Genomic DNA, 24,185 nt, shown 5'->3' with positions numbered 1-24,185 from the left:
AGCAGACAGAGTCCTCACCTGGAAGACAGTGAGGATGGCAGCAGGAAAGGTGTCAAAGTTGGTTGTTGGAGTCTCATCTTGAAAGTTGAACCTGGAAAAACAAAAAGGCTGGAGACAGCTCCACCAGAAGCAAGACATGTACCTCACAGCAACACGCTGTCACAGGCTGCAGGTAGGTGGCCTTCTCACCATCAGCAGCCCCTTAAAGGGCCTGTAGGAAGAGAAAGTAGAAAAGGGGCACTATCTCTCAAAGTAGGAAAGGGACACAATCTATTGTGAGTTCTGCCTCCCTAGTGGGACCAATCTTGTCCTCCCGCACCTTGACATACTTACTGTCCCCCGAACAGCTGCATCCCCAGCAGAGCAAAGACCACGATGAACAAGAAGAGCAGAAATAGAAGGCTTATGATGGACTTCATGGAGTTGAGCAGAGACACAACCAGGTTCCGCAAGGAGTTCCAGTACCTGCCGGGCAGCAGTATGGTTGGACCCTGGGTTATACCCAAATGTGGCCATGTCCTCCAGGTTCTCTGCAGCCACCCACTTCTGTGGCCTTCTAAGCCCTGTGTGCATGCTGTGTGTTTGCATGTATGCATCTGTGTCTGTGTGGCTAAGCTTCTCTCTAGGGTCACAGGCAACTGCTCAGCTGAGGCCCAGGGGGCCACAGACAAGGCAGGCAAGCAGGTAGCACTAGACTAACCCTCACACTCCTTAACCTGGCCCTTTCCTTGTCAAAATGGTGTTGGTGGCCAGGCCTAGACCTCATCCTCATTCATCCCTCTCCCTCACTGCCCAGCGCCCAATCAGCCACCCAGAGCCCTGCCCAGGACCACATGAAATGCAGACTGCCCTCAACCTGCCCTCAATCTACCAGAAAATAAGTCAGTACTGCTTCCGTCATGACATGTCTGCCACACAAGCTGACACTAAGGACTGGGCACAGGGTATGAGGAGCAGTGCCACGCAATTTTATCTCCTGGGCATCCACAATCCCCTCCCTTCTCTCTACCCCCAAGCGCTTCTGGAGGGCAGAGAATATGGCTCCCTTGTTCACAACCAATCCCTTCAGCACATAGGCTCTTCCTGTCTGCTGATTGCCTCACTGCTATGTGATGGTTCCAACTGCTATCCGCAACCTCCAGGGATTTTTTCCCAGAATCCCAATGAACACATCCCACAAGCATGCAGAGCTCCCAAGCTCCCCAAGAAGACATTCCCCCAGCCTCTGTGCCTCACATATGCTATCCCAGTTCCCTGGAACAGAGGAGGTGGGAGGACAGATGCTGGTTTCACTGGGCGTCCCTTGGCCCCGAAGTGGTGTTCCTTCTCTGTGGCATCCACATCAGAGATGCAGCTGTACTCTATATCCTCTTTTTTTTTATAGTGAAATCATAATTTTTTACTATTCAAAGTTTTTACAGTTTATTTGTAGGAAAAAAGCATAAAAATGATAGGAAAGAAAGCTACATGTGAAATAATTATTAAATTTTAAATAAACACAACAACCCTGCCAACGCTGGTAGCTGAGCACACCACTGTCTTTTCTCTGTGCTCCTCATAGGCCAGAGACCTGAAGATTCCCGATGGCAGCTTTTCCAGCTTCCTTTGTTTGCAGATGTGACAGTGTGGCTTAATGTTGCTCAGCAGAGCCTGCAATGAAATTGCTTGGGTCTTCCTAAAAATATTTCCTTCCCTCACAAGCGACTGATGAAGCCACTGGTGAATCATGAGATGTTTCTGAGCAGTGAATACTCTATATCCTCTTACAATGGGCCTGAGGGTTGGTAGCAGTGCCTTTTCCTGGGTTGGCAGGAGCCAGCCTCCTGGAAGGAATCACAGGGCCTGGAGCTAAGGCAAAAGTGGTCTTTGTGGCCACTTCCTTCATCTCCCTCAGCAACAACAGGAAAGCAGTGGAGGCCGAAGGATTCACCCCAGAAAATGCTCAGGACATACCTGTGGATCAAACTGGATTGAACACTGCCTCAACCTTTTCTTCATTCATACTTTCATATCTTAATAGATGATTTGGAGTTTGGATTTAAAATGCATGAAAAGACTAGGAGAGCATTAATCTACCAGTAGAGGCCATCTATGGGCCCAAGTCCTGCTAGGATTTCAAGGTCTGCCGATGCTAGCCTCGGCTATTGAGGACACCATTCATAGATCTTCCAAAAGCTCAGGACAAGCTAGTCCTGTAGCGTGGCCATCGTAAGACAGGCTGAGCAGGCTCTTTCTCCTTTAAGCCCATGAAATTGTGGTAGTGAGGGGCAGGGTCTTAGCCCAAGTCCCTCTCACTAACTGCATCACATCACCTCCGTATACCTCCATCTCCACATGAGCAAAGGGAGCAACTCACTTGCAGAGTCAAAGACTTAAGTGAGAGAGGGCTGAAAACAGTCTTGTCACTGTCATCATAATGAAGACAGGGCCAAGAGAGAAGATGCAGAAAGCAGGCCTGAGAACATTAGTCATGTAGATACTGGTTGGCTCAGGCAAGGTCAAGGGCTGAGGCCCAGCTCCACCTGCAGAGCCCAGGTTGCAAGGTGGGTTGCCAGGACAATAGTAAAACCTTCATCTAAGAACTCCTCTACCAACTATAAACCAAGTCTCCTTTGAGGGCTGGAAAGATGAGATGGTGGTTTCAAGAGAGGGGATGATACAAAATTGTGAGGGACCACGTAACAAGAGAACCAGGAAACATGCTGCCAACACTGGAGTCAGTGGGGCGTGACCCTGAGGACACATTTGGGCCCAACAAGACTTGGTAGAATGTGCCTGAGCACATGCTATTTTATAACCAGCCTCACCAGTTAAACCAATGAACCACAGAAAAAGCTTCCAGACACCCTGCATTCCTGGGCACTATGCATTCCTGGACCTAGGCTGCTACTCTCACATACTGCCTCTATTATAGTTTGTGTTTAAATGTGCCCCCAAAGTCCCATGCAGTCATGGAGGCAGCTGATCTAGGGTTGTGATTGGTACATTGTCTAGCACTGGGATTGGTGGTATATGAGTTCTGCACTTGCCCAGGAGTGGGTAGCTGGCAAGCAATATAAGGGAGAGAAGGAGGCATGCTCCTCCCCTTTTACCCTTTTGCTCTTGCTGCTTTTGGTATCTGCTGCAGATGCCTTTATGTGTTGCCCCTGTGCCATGCTACTCTGCCTTGCAGCCAGCTGATTGTGGACTGAAACTTCTACAAACTGTAAGCTAAATAAACCTTTCCTTCCTTAATTTTGGGTGTTGAGTATTTTGTCCCAGCAATGCGAGAAAAGTAACCAACATAGCCTCCAACCCACATTCCCTCCCCTCCCAGAAGTACACAGATGACATACTTCGTGACCTTGAAGATCCTCAGCAAGCGGAGAGCCCGCAGCACGCTGATTCCAAACGAGGTTCCTGGCTTGACAGCAGCCCACACCACTTCAAAGATGCTCCCCACAATGACCTGCAATGGGGATGGTGTCAGCCCTCAAGAACACTCTGTATCTGTGCATGGATTCATGCCCGCAGTGCACCAGCGCATGCCCACTGTGTCTTGTGTGTATGCGCCTGCCTGGCTACATCTCTTTGTAAGCACCTACACCACCTCCAGTCTCAAGCCAGAGAAGTTAACACAGGCCACTCAGGTCACATAAGCTCCTGTAATCTCTGGGAATGCTGCAGAGGCCCATTGGTCCTGATTTGTCTTCATCTCACTCCCAGACAAACTCCCAGGTTACACCCACACCTTCTTAAATACCTCTGGGGCTGGACAAGTTATCTCAGACAATCCTGTCTTAAGCAGTTCTCTCTTAGACTAGCAAATCCGTTTTCCTGCAACTTCCCCTCCCTGGTCTTGCCACTGCTCCAAGACACTGTTTCATAAACTGTAAGTTAAATCTCTTCTTCTCCCAATGAACAAAAGCTAGCATATGCACCAAGAACAGACTTTGGCAAGCCTGTCTCTTAGTTTTACCATAGCCTTATCTTAGATACAGTAGATTTGAGTGGGCTGAGGCTTGTCATCTAGGGTCATGTCCCTGCTTCGAGCTGTTCCCCAGAGAGACCATGGGAAGGACCATTCCAGCCATTGCTTGGTTCAAGAGGCACAGCAAAGAGCCAGGCATGGTGGCTCACGCCTGTAATCCCAACACTCAGGAGGCTGAGGTGGGAGGATTGTTGTGAGTTTGAGACCAGCCTAGACTACAAAGTGAGCTCAAGGCCAGCCTGAACTGCATAGTGAGACCCCGTCTCAAAAAAGACAAAAAAAAAAAAAAAGAGGCACAGCAAGGACAGAGCAGCACGCCTGGAGCCCAGAAGCCCCTTACCATCTTTTCTCTACATAGGACCAAGGACCAAAGTGAATTCTCTCCCCAGCTACCACACCTCATGAACACACTCAAGGCTCACAGTCAATATGAGCATCCATGTCCTCATGTTTGTAATTCTGATCCTCCAATCACACATCTGCATCTAGCACAGAAAAATAAAATTCTAAGAGTTGTTTTTTGTTTTTGTTTGTTTGTTTTTGTACTAGGGATCAAACTCATGACCTAGAGCTTGCCAGGCAGGTGCTTAGACCACTGAGTTAAATCCCCAGCCAGAAGTTAATTTCTTAAACTACATTTTATTAGTCTTGTCCCAGGGCTTTAGTTATTTCTACCAATTTCATGTCACCTGCAAATTGGACCAGTTAGCATCAATGTTCTCATCAAGTCACTGAAAGGGTGCATGTGCCAGGTCAGTGCCCTGTGCTACAGCACCACAGACTTCCCCACAGGTTACCACTGACCTACCCAGGTACAACATGTAGGTGACGCAAATACCCAGTCTGTTGCACCTTCTGTACAAACCTGTCACACAGAGAACATCAGCATCCTGCCATTCCCAGACATCAGTATCTGCACACTGGTGATAGTATCACTATGCAGCAAATGCAGTAAGCTTACCAATGTCTGTTCTTGGGGACACATGCTGGCCCTGGATCAGATTAACAGTTTTCTCTGCAGTAGCAAATATGCAGATGTTTTTCCTGTGCTGAAGACATTTCTTAAGCCTCTTTTTCTCTCACTGCCAGTCTTCCAGCTCCTCTTGTTTTCCACTAATTCTCAAAATTTTTGCCCATTGGTTCATGTGGTAGGTAGCCTCCAAAATGGCCCCAGAATTCACCATGGAGTGTTTGTTCTCTGTATAATCCAAGCCCCTGATGAGGCTGGACCTAAGGACTTATTCCTATCAGAGTACCACAAAGATCATGGACCATCACCTCTGAGGTCAGGTACAGAAGGACTCTGCCTCTGATTTGGGTGCTCTTAACTTTTCCTCATACCCCAGAGGCCACGGAGAGGCTCAGGTGACCAGCCAGAGGTCTGTCAACAACTTTATGAGTGAGCTGAGAAGCGGATCTTTTGAGGCCAGTCAACAGCCACAAGCATGGGCTTTGAAGTGAATTATCTAGCTCCAAACAAGTCTGGGATGACTGTACTTGAGTAAACACTTTAAGCCAAGGCAACTTTAGGTCACAGCCCAATTCCTGATCCAAAGAATTAGTAAGATAAATGTTCATTATTTTAATCTACTAAGCACTGGGATAATTTATTCCCAAGCAGGAAAAATCACAGAGATTTTGGAAACAGAAGCAAGGTGCTGTTGTAATAAAAAATAAATTATATGAACAGTTTTGGAGTCAAGAGAACAGGTATTCAGCACCATGTCAGGGAAACTTACAGTGCCCTGAACACAATTTACAGTGTTTTGGACACTGAGATGCCACACACCAGGATCTGCAAGAAAGTAGGGAGAGAATCCTACAGAGAAGTAAAGGGAGACTTGCTGTGCAATAGCAGAAAGTCTAACCATTGCTGCACCTAGTTATGTAAAAAGAGAAAATGTGCTTTTATTGAGTGAGGAGATCTCATCTCCCTCAGGAGATCCCCAAGGCAAGTGCTGAAATGTAGCCTGGTGTTCTCTTGTTGCTTATGACAAAGATTCTCAAGATAAAAGAGCTACACTGAGGAAAGTATCAATTAACAAGATCTGAGGATGTGCAGTTCTCAAAATACTCAGTCTCTTCAGATATAAAACAACATCAACATTAAGAAACGGCATGATCTAGAGATGAAGTCAGAGGTCCTGAGAAGATGGAGAATCAATAAGTAGCAAGGTAAAGAGCCTCTCTAAGAGAAACAGCTCAGATGCTAGAATTTACCACCATGGAGAAGATTGGATAAAAGGAGAGGGATTCTCACGACCCAGGAAGAAACTAAGAAAAAAGAAAGAAAAACATAGACAGAAGGCTGGAGCCAGACACACTCTCACCAGAGCCAGTCCCACATTGTCACATTGTGGTAGGCACCTTGGAGCCAGACGACTCGATGTCGCACTGAAGTCATGGTCCCACTGAAGTCAACGGTTGGCAAGCTGGAGGCCCTCGGTGGGAAGACACATTAAAACGGAGAGTAGAGCCAGCACAGAGATCTTCACTAACCTGCAGTGAGTGCTCAGAATTTGGTCCTCCCACTGGACAACATATTGGAATTGGGCAGGACAGGCCTGAACCTGGAACCACAGTGGCTTCAGTTGGCCATTCCTGGCCCAGAGCAGACTGATGGGATCTGCTTGGGCTGGGTCATACCCCTGGTCGGGACCCAATGGCCAGAGACAAAATTGCCCCTGCAATTGTCCCAAACCAGTTCCATCTATGTGGCACACACTAACATGGTAAAGGCCCCCGCTGGTTGACTGGCTCAGAAGGAAGGGGCCAGCCTATACCACCCCTGCTTGTACCTCAGTGACCAACAGCCAACTGGAGAGGACAGCAAGCTTCAGAAGAACTGTGACCAATACAAAAAGGGGCTGGGACCTCCACCATACACCTGTCTGGAAGAAACCAGAAATATAACAAGAAAAAGAACAAGAAAAAGCCTCTAGCCACCAATCCAGGGAATATGGTTCCAAGAGAGGTAGATACAGAGGAGATCAAGGGCAGTAAACATGCAATATCAGACACAGCATCAGCTGACATAAAGAAATGTCTTTGAGGGGCTGGGGATTTAGCTCAGCAGCATAAGCACCTGCCTTGCAAGCAAGCAATCGTGAGTTCGATCCCTGGTACCGAAAAAGACCAAAAAAAAAAAAGAAATGTCTTTGTGACATTATAGAAGAACTCAAAACTGAAATACTAATATAAGTAAAGCAAGATATAAGAAGATTAATAAAAGAAATGCTAAGCACCTCTCAAGAAGACACAGGCGGAAGAATGGAGGAACACAGAAAAAGGAGGGAAACCTTCAATGAAGAATATAAAAAAAAATCTAGAATACATGAAACAGATTCAAAGAGATTACCAGGGAATTAAAAACTCCACTGAAAGCTGGCAAAATTGCTTGAAAGAAACTAAAGATAGATTATCAAAACTTGAAGATAGGTTTGCAATGTGTGATCACTAAAGGAAAGATCTCTTAAAAATATCAAGGAAACAGGCAGTAATAATACAAAGGCTAGAAGATGACAAGAGAAGCTATAACTTAAGAATATAAAATGTGAGTGAAGAAGCAGGGGTAAACACAAAACACAAAAGCTATTCACAGAAATAACTAAGGAAAACATCTCAAGCATAGGAAAAGGAAATGATATTCAGATGTATGAGGCATACAGAACTCCAGCCACCTACAACCAAAAGAGATCTATACCTAGAAATTCATCATAAGAACAGAATATTAAAAGCCATCAGAGAAAAGAAACAGATCACCTATAAAGGAAAACCCATCAAAATCATGACCGATTTCTCGATACAAACCATCAAATCAAGAAGAGCTTGGAGCGAAGTATTCCAAGCCCTGCAAGAAAATAACCTCCAACCCAAATTAATGTACCCTGAAAAACTGTCTCTCAAAATTAATGGAGAAACAAGATGCTTCCATGACAGAAACGGGGGGGGGGGAGTTCATGACCACCAATCCAACCCTACAAAAAATACTGAAGGACATTCTAGAGAGAGAGAAAAAAAACACCAGGACTTCAGGAACAATGGCAAAGAGGTCTCAATGAATGGGAAAGACAGTGTAATAAAGGAGAAAAGTAGACAACCAATGGCAGAAAAATAGCATAGCAGAAATGAGGCAGAGAAAGTTTGCTATAATCTCTAACATAGATGGCCTTCATACACTAACAAAAAAAAACACAGGCAGAGTAGATCATGTCCTTCAAGATGCTCTGTATAGGAAATATAATTAATCTGAAAGATTAATGGGCCAAAAGTCAAATATGAGAAAACAATGCTGTATGTGACAGGGAACCAAAGAGAAATAGGGACAGCTCATCCAGTAGCTGCAGATAAGTTGGAAAGACATGACACTTCTGTGCAGTGGAGTGAAGGAAAACCTTGAGGCTTTTGTAGGTAAAGGAATACAACTTAAGATCAAGCTCAGGGGTAAAAAAGTTCACAACCACTTAGGTAGATAACGGGTTGCCCCTCTAATCTAAACACTAAAGGAGTTAGTGGGGCCCAAAATGTACAATGCACCCTGTGAAAGTGAAAGGGGAGGAATTGTCTAAAAAAAGAAAGCAAAGGACATTGTTAATAGTGTATCATTATTTAAAATCCACATTATTCTCATCACTCTGTTTAGTTTTATTATATTCTATTCCAGTCTGTCTACTTGTACTAGATTTGAGGGCACAGACAGCTATTCCAATAATAGCAGGATATACTACGGTAACCATTCTTAATTTCTTATTAACTTAATCTGAAGCCTTGTATAACTTACACTGTCTTATTATGACTGATCTTATTTGAATCTGCTTTGTTAGACTGATTTTATCTTGTCTTGACTGATTTTATTCGAATCTGTTATGTTTGATAGTATCAAGTCTGAGAATATAGGCAACTACTCTAAAGACGACAAGATTCACTAAGGATACCCACTCTGGTTTAACTATTACCTGCTTTTGAAGTCTCCAATGTTTTGTTTTTATTAACATTGTTATGTACTGCTATGTTCAATTATACTATGCCTGATGATATAGACAATTCTATTGAAGGTATCATAGTAACCATTGTAGATCACCTTGTACTGTGGTTTTATATGTCTTTTTCATTTCATGTTTTTCTAGGAATTTGTTTTGTTTTGTCTTGTTTGTTTTCCCCTCTAATACAGAAAGGATAGGTATACATGTAGAGATTCATGCATGCACAGAACTTCTAAATAGTTCATGAGAATTGATTATATAATGCACGATGAATAGCTACTTTGAAAAAAAAGGTACGCAGCGCTGATTCCAGTGTCATGATGTGAAATCCAGCAACATTATTATTCTTTGGTCACAGTGATTTTAGTCTGTTTTGTTTAATTTCAACATACGTGAAGGTATGGACAGCTATTTTGATATTGTTGATTTCTTTATTGTCTGGTCTAAAGATCTAAAATGCCTTCATCATCCTGTTCTGATCAGTTCTATACTATTTTGTTTTGTATGCATTCACTGTATGTGAAGATGGGGACAACTATTTGGAAGAAAACAAGAGACAATGTGATAGAGGGTGAAGATCTCCAGTTGTCTTGCTTTGAAATCTGTCTCTTACATTGTTTTCTTACGGTCTGTTTTGTTATGTTTAATTTTACTCTGTTTAAAATAAAATTAAAAATAAATAAGTAAAGATGAAGTCAGAAGCAAGAATAGCAGGTTTATTTAGATTAAAGACATGATGGAATGTTCCTGTAGGCCCCAAAAGATATACTGTGCTTCCCAGTATGGGAGGCAAGCCCTTCAAAACTAGGGGGTGCTGCCCCTCAGTCATCTCAGCAGGCAGGCCAGCAGACCAGCCTGAGTTGTGGGAATGGCTTCTCACAGACTGAAACTCAATCAGGTTCACAATATATCCACAAAGATATTCTCAAATACTCAGAATATTCTTGAAGGACATATTTATAGGGCCACGCATGGTGGCACATGCCTGTAATCCCAGCACTTGGGAGGCTGAGGCAGGAGGATTGCTGTAAGTTTGAGGCCAGCCTGGGCTACAAAATGAGTTCAAGGAAGCCTGAACTGCATAGTCAAAAAGACACATATGTAGAAACATTACCTTGGACTGAAAGGGGCCAGGACAACACAATCAAAAATAGATTTTTGGGGTCCCATCCTACCATTAGAAACAGACTGAGAAAGCTATTGAGCTGAAAATAAGTACTACCCTTCATACTGCCCCAGGCCAGAAAAGCTGAGCACAGATCACCTGCACTCATCTAATTGAGTGCAGAGTGGCTTTCGTCTAGAAGCCCTCTTAGCTTGCCACCGGCCCCTTTCTGAATAGGATGCCACATTCTAGCCTTTCTTTGTGACCAGGGAGGTGAAGACTAAGAGGAGAAGATTCCTCCAGGCCATCTCTCAGAGCAACAGATGTCTAGGTTCCAGAGGAAGCCCAAAGTAGCACAGTCCAGTATAAATCACTACCCAAGGACAGAATGCTGGACTAAGCACTGACTCTCCACACACCAGCAGGGCAGCCCCACGCCAGTTTCAAGAGTCAGTATAAGGGGCTGGGGATTTAGCTCAGCGGCATAAGTGCCTGCCTTGCAAGCAGGCAGTTGTGAGTTTGATTCCTGGTACCGATAAAAACGAAAAAGACAAAAAAAAAGAGTCAGTATAAAGCTCTACAGACACTGTGGACACAGGTGCTCTGCCAACTGTAAGCTCCAGTGCCCAGGAAAGGAGAAGTCAAGTCAAGCAGAACGTTCAAGCTGAACTACCTCCCATAAGGCCGAAGAATTCCTGGTGACTAATTCTTCAGTGTGCTGAATCCAAACCACACATTCTACCAAGGTCAGAGGAGTGTCCAGACCAGGCCCTTGCCTGGATCCTGGTCTGGACACTCACAGTGAGCCATGGCTACTAGACTACGTCCATCCTGCCTTGAGGTCTCCCTGTCCCAGGCCCACCATGTCCACAGACAGTTGGCTCATATGCACAGCCTCCCACTTCTGCTAGGGATTGACCCTTGTGAGGTGACCAGATGCCAGTACAGAGAGCTGAGGGATACAGAGCCCTCAGCTGGCCATGCATCTGCGACAGGATTGCAAGAAAGGATGATGCCCTGCACCAGGGTGTGGCTGTATCACACTCACCTCAGTCAAACCAGGGAATCAGGCTCCCCCTGTCACCTCCCTGTACTTTCCAGCCTTAGGCAGCCTTTGGGACCATAGAGCTCAACCCATACAGGGTACAAAAATGAAAGGGGTGGTGTACATTGTCAGGCAAGGACACCCCTCCAAGGCACCAGACCCCCAAAAGAATGCTGTACAAGGCATCCCACTCACCCCAAAATCAAAGCAGTTGAAGGAAGACCGGAAGTAGCTTCTGGGTCCCAGGCCATACATCTTCAGGGACATCTCTGTGAGGAAAAGACCCAGGAAAACAAACTCTGCGAAGTCTAGGAGAAGTCGGAGAAGATGAGGTTAGTACTAGGCTCCACCTGGTCTCCAGCTCAGACCACAGGACATCACATCACAAGGTCTTGCTAGGGCTGAGCCTTCCAGGCATGGTCTACACCAGACATGTTCTGAAACCTCAGCCTGGAACAATGAATGGTTGAAAGCAACACAAGACTTTTGTCCCAGTCCAGACAGTAATGAGTCCCCAGAGTCTATGGAACACAGCTCCAGGACCAGCTCAGGAATGAGACCCAAGATCACAAGGGACATCCCCAAAGATGCCTGGTGCTACCAGGCTGTGGACCACCTCCTGCCCCATATTGACTGCAGATGGGCCTCTCAGTCTCCTCATCAGCTCCTCTGCCTCCACAAGGACCTGTTAACACCCTTTTTGAGATCCTATAGCACCATGTTAAATTTTAACTTTGATCATGTCTTTGCTCCACAGGGAGGGAGAATGCTAATATCCCAAGCAATCCAGCCCCTCCAGAAAGAGCCCTAATGGCCACAAAGCAAGCCTACAAGGGCCTACAAAGCCTACTCCTTGCTGTCAGGGAATGAGGGGGACAGAAGGGAGTTCAACTCACAAGTCCCAGCAGTAGCACTGCCATACCTCCAGGGTCTCAGGCCTAGAAGAAGGTCACACTAACATGGAGGACAAACTCCACTAGTCCAACCCATGCAAGAGGAGAGCTAAAGCAAAAGCAGGCGGTGACCCCACAGTGATTCTAGCAGTAGGCCTCAGGTGCCAGAGAATGTGCATGGGAGCCATCAGAGCCCAGCTGGACTCAAGGTAACTCCCTGACCCATGGATGTGTCCACTGCCTGAGGCCACTGGTTTGAATTTTTTTTTCCTTTCAAAGTAATATCAGCTGATTACTTCATCCCAGAAGCTAAGTACACCCTGGCCTCGGAATAAGGCAGCAGCTCTGAGACCAGAGCAGAGCCAAAGAAAGGAATAAAGGCAAACTTCCAAAAGGCCAGTGAGTGGTTAGCAACAGCCCAGCTTTTCCAGGCCTCTGTCATGATATGAGACCTCAAGCAAACACATTTCCTGATGAAACATTCAATGGAGAGGACACATACCACACATCGTGGTGCACTCTAAAAGCTGCCTCTCCCTGCCAGGACAAGCAGATCACTGGCTCCACAGCCTACCTAGCACAGTGCAAACAGAGAGGGAAAGGAACCTCCCCACAATGGCCTGAGTACTTGGACAATCAGCTGCTGGGAGCAACTCACCCACCACAAGTCCAACCTCTGAATCAGGTGGAAAATCTCTAAGCTCCACACTGAACACAGGACAAGAAGCCAAGATACTACCTGGAGAAGCCACAGACCAAAAGCAGAGGCACAGATGCCACTGACTCTCAGGCCAGGCCTGCTTGAGAAAAAAGGGTCATCTCCAGTGAGGCCTGATGCTGCCTAAGAGGGACACATGGGTCTGGCTGTGCACAATGGCTGTGAGGTATGGCAGGAAAGCTGTGCCCACACAGTCCAGCCTGGACAGCCCAGCAGACACAAGTAAACACAGCAGTCTGCAAAGACCCAGTGCTCCTAGCTGAGAAGTAGAGAGTCCCTCCACATTCATCAGAAAGGTTCTGCGTATGCGCCAGGCCTCTGTGCATACCGGGCCATTTGGGAGAAGCCACAGCAAAGGATTGCCAGTCACCCACAAGATGAACAGAGGGTGCCAACAAGCCCTCAGTTTGCTGCCTGAGGGATCAGAGTACAACAACTTTGTAAGAATGGCCAAGATGAAGCCTTCAGGGAAAGAGATCAGAAAGCCTCAGCACCCTACCTTCCCTCTGAGGCCAAGCAAGGGTGCTCACTGACTCATTCCTGTATCATTCACCCAACTAGCAGGTGCTGGTGCCTCTATGAGCTGGCACGAGGGAGATTTACACTTCTCTCCAGGAGTTCACCAGCCAAGAGGGGAGCTGAGGAACACAGTTAAAATGGTATTCTATGTAGCAAGGGGACACTATGCTCTGGGAATTGGGGGAGGGCAGGATAGTCTGTCTTGTGGCTCACAAGATGATAAGGCCTGACAGCTCTCTTTCTACACCCAAGTGTGAGTTTTGAAGGTCCTGAAGGAACACTGGGGAAAGTCCTCCATAGACAGGCAGCTGAGGTACCCAGAGCCCCATCTATAGGGTGCAGGCCTCAGGCAGGGGCCTCCCAGTGAGTCTGCTCCAAGCCTGCCCTCTCCTACTAGGTCAGCCCAGCTGCCAAACAGAGAACCTGGGAAAACACCACCTCTCCCTCCTGCTGTCTTCTCTCAGTGAGGACAGCAGAGCCAGGAACTCCAGGAAATCACAGAACAAGAGCAGAAGAGGCAGCCCAGCCCTGTGCTCCTACCCATCAGAGGAGCAAGCAGCTGTGTAGGTTTTCACACACACACTCACTTGACAGCTCAGGCAGCAGCTACCCAGCAGTCAAGACAGACTGAAAGACAGACAGAGCACCACTGGTTCCTGCGTGGGAAAAACAGGCCCAACTGGCTGGTGAGAAGGAAGCAGATCCCTTGCCTCTCCCAGCCCCCACTGGGAGCACTGCCCAAGTTCTGATACCAAACTACTCCTGATACCAAACTTCCTCTAGGAAGCAAGAACTAGAGGCAAGGGGCAAATCCGGGACACATACAGCTGCCTCAGCTACCCCATCTCACCTATTCTGCTGACACCCCTCAGCTCCTATGACAAGCACAACTTGGATTCCTTTGATTGCTGTCTCTTTGCCCTTTCCTCACGAGGCAAATAACAGTTCGACACAGAAGTTGGGGAAGCTGTAAGCCAGACTCCCACCAGTGCAGCCTATGTGTACCCGTCTCCTGTGGAGCCATCAGAGTCTGCAAAGCGGCCTTCAGTAGCTTCAAGGCTTCCTGGTACACAGGAGGGTGTGGCTGCCTGAAGGACTATGGTATGGTCACCATCGGGGCAGAATGTCAGGCAACTGGGCCAAGACTGGGGACCAGGACGGCTGTTCTCTAGGTCAGAAAAGGCTCTCCTGGGTGCCCTGGGTGGTTCCTAGCACACAGGTCCTCCTAGAGAGAGCCTGACCCTCCTGAGAACCCAAAACAGGTCTTGCTCCCCAGAACCATGGTGGATGTCAACCAGTGTGAGCATGACTAACCGCTGGTGGGGGTGAGGGGACATTGTGAGGCTCACAGAGCCTAAGGCTAGGGTCAGATTGGCATGTCAATTCTGGACAGGCACAAAAAGCTTCACTATCTGGCACCTTCCTCCTTGCCTTCTCTCAGATGTAGCTGGAACCAAGACAAGCAAGACTACAATCCTCATGATGGGATACAGGACATGCAAATCAGCTCTGGTCATGAACAGCTCCTTACTCTGTTCAACCAATGGAAAAGGAGAACAGAAATGACAGAAGGGGCTGAGAAGGAATAGAAGCCAGGACTTTGCCTCCTCAGAGCTCCAGGGCAGGAGCCACAACCTCAGAGCAGGAGGAACACAAGACAGAATCACCTACAAAGGATCTAAAGCCCTTATAAGGAAACGGGTCTGCCTGGCCTAGCTGGCCCTCTCATTTGGGCAACCAGAACCCCTTGACCTGTCTCATACCAGCCAAGTTGTGCCTCTAGGAGCAGAGGGACCCTCAAAGCCTGGACTCAGCCCACACCCCAGCAAAAGCCACAGAGTGCTGGCCAGGTATGCAGCAGATAGGGGTCCTCCACCACATCTAGATGCTCCAGCAAGAACAGGTGTGGGACTGGGCTTCCTGGCTACAGAGCAGATCAGTGCAGGAAGTACCCTGGGTACATACACAGCGCCGTGGTGAGCCGCTGCGGCTGGTTGTAGTGCACCATGGCCACACACAATGTATTCAGGGCCACCACACACAGCACCACCCAGTAGAAGCTCTGTGCCTTCACCATGCGTCGGATAAAGAACCGGAACATCTTCTCCTTCCTCCGAAAGTATGATGAGCTCTCTGTCTTCCCACTCTTCAGGCTGGTGCGGGTGAAAGGGGATCCTGCAGAACAAACAGTTGGCTGAGCAGGCCCCCAGAACTCAGGTCATCTTACTTGTGGACACAACCCGCAGACCACACTCACCCCCAAGGATGCATCCTCCCCTCCTCCACTGATCAGTCGCAGTGTGATGGTCATCTCTACCACACCCAGAGGAGGTTCTGGCTCCACCCTCACCCGTCAAATGAGAGAACAAAGGCCTCAGTGATCTCCATGTCTACTGGGCACCAGATGGGAGAGCTGGACTGCAGCCAGTCACTATCTGTGATTCCCAGCAGCCATCTACTTTCTGGGAAGGCAGCCCTGATACACTCTCCGCAGGCACTCCACACTTCTTCCCCAGGGTGTATGTCTGACCCAGCCAGTCCCTCCCTACATCCAGTCTGGGAGTTGTGCAGCATTAGCTGACCTGGGCTCAGCACCACAGGCCCCCATAATGTACATGCATTTATGTACATGTATGGTCACTGTCCTACCCACAAAGCCTCGGATCCTCACCATTTGGGGCTGAACTAGTCCTGCTTTCACCTGACTCCTGGTTCTCTTCCCACTCACCCCAATCACAACTTCTCCCTTCCATGCACCACTGCTGCTCTGCCTCAGCCTCCCATCCCGACACGAAATTCCTCCCTCTATGCTTCCTTTCCACAGCTGGCCTCTCAGCATCAGTTCTGACTTGAGTATCACCTCTACTGGCACCCTTCTCAGGGTGCTCCATCTAAAACAGGGTTCTCCTCGCCACCCCAACCATGATGTGTCCCCATTATCTCATCACTATGGTTGCCTACTAGCCTGTTCCCAGCCACAAGCTCCCTGGACAGGGTCACATGGTCCTTTAACCACTGAGCCCCTTGCATGGTGAATATCTTATTGGATGCCATGGGCCCTGGTGTATCTGTGTCTGGCAGTGTCCACTGGACACATGCCCCACAGCAGAGCAAACCTGCACCCAGAGAAAATATCTCTGCTCTGGGTAGCAAAGATCTGCACATGGGTCTCTCTGGAATGTCCTCTGAGTAAGCACACAGCTTCCCAGCCAGGGCCTTGCAGGGGACTTCACCATTTGGGCCTGGGGTCCCTATGCACAGACAGATGTAGGCTTGAATATGCATGTATGTTTCTCACGTGTGTGCTATATGCAGTGGCCCTGGAAGAATTTGTGAGCTGAGTGGTCACATCAGATAGATAGGGAAACAATGTTCAGAGGAGGAGTACCTCAAGGAGTGTCCATAAGCCTAGGAATGGCCTCACAAGGTCCAATCACAAATGCCCAACTCTGGATGTCACACTGGATCCATATACATAGAAGGTACTGCTCGAGCCTGGCCCTACCCCCATGACCCAGGCCTGGATATCACTGGGGCAGCCACCACCTCTAAGTGGGAGTTGGCTCACTGGCAGGACTTCTCAGTCCTGATGGCCATGGACACTATATGGCCATCTCGCCTGGCTCACCACATGTATCCAGGTGAGGACTAGCTAGTGCCACATAAGGAAGGCCTTACAGGAATACACCCTTTCACTAATGCCTGTTCATACTGCACACATGTCCACTTGTGCCCATGCACACACACAGATATGCACAGTCATGCTAACAGCCAGACCTGTGCAAAACCACACTTCTCAAAACTGTCCCTCAAAGCCCCCGGCCCCTGACTCTACCCACAGTGAAAGGCTAGGGGAGTGGGACCCCCAGAGACCTGCTGTGCCAGCAGCCAGCAGCACCTAGGATAGAGATATGCCACCCAGCCCGACAGAAGCCAGGACACCCTGGGTCCAGAAGCAGGGACCCCAGGTCGACACTACCTCGAAACACTTTATGGGTCTGGTCTCTGGGGCAAGAGAGCAATCCCTACAGAAGGCAAGCAGTCAGCAGCCACCGTGTGCTCCATTCTGTGTTGGGCAGTGGCCCCACCTAGCTTTGAAAAAAGCAGGGAGCCTATCAGAAATGGAGAAATATGCCATTCGAATTACAGCTTTCCTGGAAAACCACTTCTTTTCAACTTTCTCTATCTTCCAGATTTAGCCTAATCAGTACATATTCTCTATAATGAAAAAGCTAATTTTAAGGAAAAAAATCTGGTTGATTCAAGCAAGGGGAAAATGAGAAACTGAAACAGTCTATGAATGACAGCACAGGAAGAGGCCTGATGCTAGTACATAGGTGCCTCCTTTCTCCTGGGTGCTGCAGTGTGGGATTCCACACTAAGTCCTCAGTAGTCCTGGTCAACACTCTTTGTTCAATAAACAGGTAGACTGTTTGTGTTAAGCTCTGAACGAGCCACAGAAATCAGTGATCAAAATTCACTGTGCCTTCAACTCCCAGGGGCCAGTAAGGAGGCAGAGGAGTTCCCCATGAGTGTCCCTGCGCCTAGCACATGGCAGTGAGAGTGACATGGGTCAAGCAACAAGCCAAACGTGGTCACTGCCTACTCTGGTGATATCACATAGCCTAGAAGCTCTTCACTTAGTAACAGCACAAAGTGCCTGTCACAAAGGCTCAGTTGGTTCAAATGAGACAACCTAGAGCCTGAAATCTATTTTAACAGCCCAGGAGATGAGGATAAGTAGTGTTCTGAAAACAGAGAGGAAGTTTAAGAAAGAAATCGTAAGAGATCTAAAGGAGCAAAACCAGAGAAACGCAAGAGTTGTGAAAGCGAAGACAGCCAGGAGAGGAGATGAATTAGACAATGGGAGAAAACATTCCTCACAGGAGCAGATCTGCACCTTGTTTCCAGACACCAGGCAGAGAACATGCCATTGACAAACAAAGGGCCAGCAGCACCCAGTGCCCCATGTGTCACAGGATGCTAAAAGACAGAGTGACACCCACAGATGTGTAGCAGCTGAGGCTTGGTGATGGGTGAGGACCAAGAAAGGGCTCCCGAGAGCACGCAAGAGCTCAGACCTAGTGCACACTGCCTGCACACTGCCTGAGGGTGGGCTCCCCAGGGGCAGAGCAGGGCTGACACCAAGCATGTGCACCTTTAGTGAGCCATAAATGGAGAAGAGGGCATGCTGAAAGTCAAGCAGAGACTGTGGCCAGGCCTTGGAAATATCCAGCAGAGGCACAGATCTGATGGCTGGGCCTGGAGGCATCCACAGGCACAAGGACAGTGACCCAGCTCCACCGGGGGGGGGGGGGTGATGAGTGGAGGGGAAGCCCTTACTGAATGGGGCTGGTACAGAATAAATGGGCACAGAACAATTTTGTGATGGAAATAATGCATCTTGGTAGTGAGACTGGTAAAGACCCAAACTAAAACAGTAAAGAATTATATTTCTAACTATGAAATCAAAGAAGGGAATATACTATTTCTGAAATGGAAAAAATAGACATTGGAAATTAATGAGGGTTAGGAGATATGATAAAAATAACAGCTTAGCTAAAGCAGGAATAAGGGTAAAGATACCGGGGGTTTAGCTCAGTGGCATACGCGCCTGCCTGGCAAGCATGAGGTCATGAGTTTGATCCCTGGAACCAAAAAAATAAAAAAGAAGGATGAAGAGTAGAGGAAATAGTAATGCAATATAAATGAGAAATAAAAAATACAAACAGACTCTGCCATCGTTTCTCAACTTCTTTAGTTAAGGTCAAGTATAAAAACAAAGACCATGGGCCGAGGATTTAGCTCAGGGGCCTAAGCACCTGCCTGGCAAGCGCAAGATTGCTAGTTCAATCCCTGGTACCAAAAAAAAAAAAAAAAAGACAGAGACCATAAGATAGTTTAAGAAAAGGAAAAACAAAGCAAATCCAGATAAATAAGATTTATAAGAATACTTAAAATGCTAAAGAAAAACAGAAAAAGAAAGAAAGGTACCAAACAAATGTAATCTAAAAATCAAAAACAGTGATAGTAACAAAAAGCAGAGTGGTGGGTGGCATTATGTAACATCAGACAAGGCAGGACTGTTTAGAGCAGGGCAGAGAGCAAAGGTCACCTTCAAAAAAAGAATAACAATCATCTCTTCACACTAGACAAACTGCACAGGAGCCAAGTATGCAAATAACAGCTGTGGGACCTGCAAGAGGAGCTTTGTGAAAAACACACAGTGGGACGCTTAAAACCTCAGAACTAGACAGATCTTGAGAACAGAAATCATAAGCAAAGAACCAAAAACTTGGGGCTGGGGATATAGCTCAGCAGCACAGCCCCTGCCAGGCAAATGCAAGGTCTTGAGTTTGATTGCTGGCACCAAAACGAAAAAAGAAAAAAAGAATTGCAAATTATATCCAACAAACTGGACTCCAACAAACAGGCCTACGTGTAAGTAGCACTTAGATACAGGACTACATTCTAATTTATGCTAATGAAATTTTAATATCAGCTATGAACCTACAACTTAAAAACTTACAAGTGTGGAGATTTACAAGGCACCTTCCTAACCAAATTAGAAATACTAAAAATATAGCCAAAATATTGTAACTATTTATCAATTAAGAAGCATAGTCCTAGAAAAACTCTGACCCAAACAGGAATATAAAGATTTAGAAACTGATATGAAGGAGCAATCACAGCAAAGCTTTATGTAGAAAAAAATGCACAAACTAAAATGCCTTCACTATTAAAGAATAAAAAACAAATTACATACTCTTAAGCCAAATGATAAACAAAAAATTAGAAAGATAAACTTAATATAAAAAAATTGAAAATCAAAACAAGAAATTTAAAATCTGGCTATCTAAAAGTGATCATATAGATACTATATATATCTATATATACATAGATACTATATATATCTATTCCATATGATCCAATAAGAAAAAAGAAGAAAAGCAAAGAGAGACACACTGGAACCCAGGAGGAAGCAGGGCAGTGTGGGTGGGTCTGAGGCAGCCAGGATACACACAACTCCAGAAGCCCCAGTCTGGGCTCCGACTGCAAGCCAGGTGCCAGTGCAAATGCCCACATGGCATCGGCCTTGCCCTCCAACACTCATCCTGATCTCACCATGTTCTGAACTGAGGAGGGCCCACAACCCCACTCTCCTACAGTCCTGCCTCTCAGGCTGGCCCTCCTATCACCTGGCCAAAACTTGAGAACCTATCCTTGATGTCTGTCTTCCACCCCAATCAAATGGTCAGCAAATCATGTGTGTGTGTGTGTGTGTGTGTGTGTGTGTGTGTGTGTGTGTGTGTCTTTAAAACAGAGCTGGAACCAAAACATTCAGTATCCCCTTCCCTGCCACCTCCAGGTCTCCGGACTCACCACCCTGCTGCCGCCCGTCCCTCAGTTCAGTTTACCTTGAACCTGGGTACCCTGAAGACAGTACCCAGATGGATCCAGAGACCTTGCCACCACAGAAGCCACACAGTGTCCCTTCAGACCCTCACACAGCTGCCTGAGCCATTGCTTGACCAATCTGCCTGAGTCTCTGAGTCCTTATGATGGCCTCCTCCCAGACCACACACTCGTCCTGGAGATCTCACCCTGCTGGGGGAGGCTTTTCCCAGTTCTAACACTGGCTCCCCCGCTTCCTTCAGCTCCTTACTGAAAAGCAAGCCTTGTCCTAAGGCCTCTGAAGCTGCAACTATGCACACCTCAGACCTTCCCCTTTCCTGCTCACCTCTTTGCGTATGGTTTTGATATACTACGTATTTTTCCTATTTTCCTACTTGCCTGGTGCCCTCTCCTCCAAAAGAGGAAGCAATTTACTGTTCTGTTCAATGTGGGAGGCAGGATGCTTTCAGTTAGTAGCAAAGACAGGCAATTACACATTTGTTGCATAAATAAACACATAAATGACTAAATACAGGAGAGGTGGGAAAAACTGTGTGAGAATATACATGCAGCCCTATAGAAATAAGATTGAACACCCAGAGGAAATGAAAGATTTCTTTTTTTGTTTTGTTTTGGTTTTTTTGGTACCAGGGATCAAACTCACAACCTCGCGCTTGTGAGGCAGGCGCTTATGCCACTAAGCTAAATCCCTGGCCCAAAGGAAGATTTCTTAACAGAGTATAAATAACAAGACTGATCAAGTTCTATCTCTCTCTCTCTCTCTCTCTTTTTTTTTTTTTTTTTTTTTTTTTTTTTTTTTTTTTTGATACAGGGTTTTGCTACATAGTTCAGCTGGCCTTGGGCTTACTTTATAGCCCTGACTGGTCTCGAACTTACACATGATTCTCCTGCCTCAGCCTCCCAAGTGCTGGGATTACAGGAGTGCACCACCATGCCTGGCCTATCTCTTTCTTTCTTTCATCCTTCTATCCCTCCTTCCTTCCTCCTCTTTTGGATTATGTGGCTCACAGTTTCATTTCACCTACAAATAACAAATACTTTCAGTGTTATGTAAATGATTATGAGCCATAGAAAAAAACTCTAAAAAAAAACTCTTCATTTTCTTTCACAAAATCAGACTAAGGATGGGTTTCCAAAAAGCATCCATGAGAAAATTTGTACAAAATTATTTTTGTAACAGGAAAAGCTGCACTAATTCTACAGGCATATATGGGTGTGTGTGCATGCACACATATGTGTGTGTCTTTGCTTTTTGAAATGAGCAGGAAATGAGGAAGTGTATGTTCCTGGGATTAACATGGGCCTTCTGGGCCTGAGTGGAAACACAAAAGTTAGAACGTGTGTATGTACACACGGCATGCACCTTTCTGTCCTGTGAGCATAATGATCTAATAAGAAACAGATATAACTCAGAATTCTGGAGAGCAAGTCCAGTGGGTCTGATACAAGCCAGACACCAGGCATCTAGTAGCGACCAGAGCTGCATTCTCCTGCAAGGCAAGGAAGGAAACTCAACACCACTCTGCAGGATGAACTAATCACATGCAGCCTTCTGCTCCTCAAGTGAGCAGCAGGAGATGGAGCAGGGGCCACAGAGGCCAAGACACAGGACAAGGAAGACAGACAGGGCTGAGAGTGATCCCTTCAGAGTGGGGGGTTCTGCGTAGTGCTGATGCTCTGTCCACACAGCCACAGTCAGCAGTGTACTGGGATGAGTGAGTGCACATCTGGGTGAGAAGGAAGCCAGGAGTGGCAGGGGACACGGAGGAAGCTAGACACACAGAGGACCCCAGGGACTTACCGACTGCACAGAGGTCCACAAACCGGTCCTCGCCCTCCTCAGCGTGGATCAGGTCGTTGCGGCTCTTCTTGGTGGCAGCTCTCTTCAACACTGCTTTAAACAAAGGGTGGTGGAGACTATGAGCTGCCACCAGGCCACCCGTCTGAGGGGATTTCTCAGATGAGGACAGGGGATCCCCTCACAGAATGGGCTGCCCTCCCTGATCTCCTGTCCGAAAGCTTGAGTTGAGGCTGGGGTAGGACAATTCCAGGCCCCCTGGGGCTCCCTTCTGCTCTCTCTTCTCTTCAAAATGAGCTTAGCAGGGAAGCCTGGCCACCACCAGAAACATTTCCCTGGGGCAAGGCCAGCACTGACCTGCTCGGAGTTCCAGTGTGGGCCAGGGATCTAGCTCAGTAGTGCAGCACCCACCTGGCAAGCATGAGGTCCTGAGTTTGATTTCCAGTACCAAAAAAAAGCCCCAAGGCCCAGCTACCTGACAGGACCTTTCTGTACTGGCAGCCATCCCAGTGACCACAGGGCCCACTCCACATTAAGAGTAACTTACCATCCAGAGGTGACTTCTCTTCTGCATTCTTATCCTCCTCAGCCAGCATGACTTCCTCTGCAAGGGACATGGCCTTAGTCAGGGCCTTCTTGCCATCTCAACAGGGCAGGCCCCCAAGCCAAGCTCCAGATGAGCGCACGCGCTACCTGGGAGCACCCACCAGCTCTGCTGTGATACTCCAGCAACCGGCAGGCCTGTGGCTGGGCCACTTTTACCAAGACTCACATAGCACCCTGTGCCTGAGTCTCTCCCACTTTCCCATCCACTCTTCTCCCTCTACCTCCCTCTAGGAGAGTTGGTTGCAGTAGAAGCACTTGTGAAACCTCAGCAGGTGGGGGTGGCCCCATAGTGAAGAGCCAAGGAAGGAAGTCACAAAGTCTTCCCTCCCAGAGGCCAGAGCCAGGGCTCTGGTCAAGGGCAGGGTCCTTGGGTCTAAGCTCTAGGCTGGGCCATGCCCAAGTCCTTTATCTGAAAGCCCGATGTTCTCAGTGCCATGTGGCTGCCTGGTATTTGAGCTCTGGATGAGCTGGAGAAAAAGGTCTTCTCATTACAAAGCCCTCCTCCACCAAACCCACCCCAGAGGCAGAACAGACCTGAAGACACAGAGACAGCAAGCAGTTCAGGAGCATAACACCTGCCCCCTTGGACTCTCACCAGCCTTGAAGATCCACTCCAGGTACCCGTTCAGCTCCCGCTCGATCTGCTGTTGCCGACGGAGCTTCAGGAAGGCACGGCGATTTTCCACCCGTTCTCGCTCCTTGGCAAATTCCCTGCAACACGTAGGGAGAAGGAAAGCAAGCAGAGCAAGTGAGTGCAGAGACCACACAGCCACTGGCATGCAGTCCCAGAGACCAAGGCTCCAGGGTGGTCCCTCCAGGCACCCTCTTCTAACCTATGTGATAGACACTGGGCAACATCGGGCAGCTCTGCTCCCCGGGGAACCTGACTGTCAGCCCACGATGATCCTTCTCAGACTCCAGCACTCAGGGGCAGAGGGTTTCTGAGGGCAGAGACAACCCCAGTCCCCTGCCTGGACCCTAGTCCCCTGCCAGGACTGTTAGCTGCTATCCCCCCAGAGAGTTCTGGCAAGAATTCCCTGAAGGATAATGGCCACTGTTTTCTGGAGGTGAGGCAGACCTGGGGACAGGACAGACAGGAAGCAAACGAAGAGGGACTGGTTGGCTCACAGGGT

At 47.6% G+C, this 24,185-nt stretch overlaps 1 protein-coding gene across 13 annotated transcripts in view; it reads right to left on the bottom strand.

Annotated features, from left to right (window-relative positions):
- Cacna1b (calcium voltage-gated channel subunit alpha1 B) overlaps positions 1 to 24,185 on the bottom strand; it is a 204,901-nt gene that overhangs the window by 114,831 nt on the left and 65,885 nt on the right. For 6 of the 13 annotated variants that reach the window (XM_063228637.1, XM_063228634.1, XM_063228692.1 and 3 more), the window contains exons 8-16: positions 23,648 to 23,763; positions 22,994 to 23,050; positions 22,804 to 22,857; positions 22,450 to 22,539; positions 15,198 to 15,407; positions 11,298 to 11,410; positions 3,336 to 3,448; positions 334 to 465; positions 19 to 91 (exon numbers count right to left, since the gene is read on the bottom strand). In XM_063228637.1, the coding sequence (XP_063084707.1) occupies positions 19 to 91; positions 334 to 465; positions 3,336 to 3,448; positions 11,298 to 11,410; positions 15,198 to 15,407; positions 22,450 to 22,539; positions 22,804 to 22,857; positions 22,994 to 23,050; positions 23,648 to 23,763 (958 nt within the window). Of the gene's footprint in view, positions 1 to 18; positions 92 to 333; positions 466 to 3,335; positions 3,449 to 11,297; positions 11,411 to 15,197; positions 15,408 to 22,449; positions 22,543 to 22,803; positions 22,858 to 22,993; positions 23,051 to 23,647; positions 23,764 to 24,185 lie in introns of all 13 variants that reach the window. The other 7 variants (XM_063228698.1, XM_063228645.1, XM_063228651.1 and 4 more) reach the window with 2 other exon arrangements.

Source organism: Cavia porcellus, unplaced genomic scaffold (genome assembly GCF_034190915.1).
Source record: "Cavia porcellus strain 051 isolate PalLab524CR breed Dunkin Hartley unplaced genomic scaffold, mCavPor4.1 scaffold_1, whole genome shotgun sequence".
Classification (NCBI taxonomy): Eukaryota; Metazoa; Chordata; class Mammalia; order Rodentia; family Caviidae; genus Cavia; species Cavia porcellus.
The sequence above is the reverse complement of the archived record's forward strand: the minus strand, read 5'-3'. Positions and strand labels throughout refer to the sequence as shown.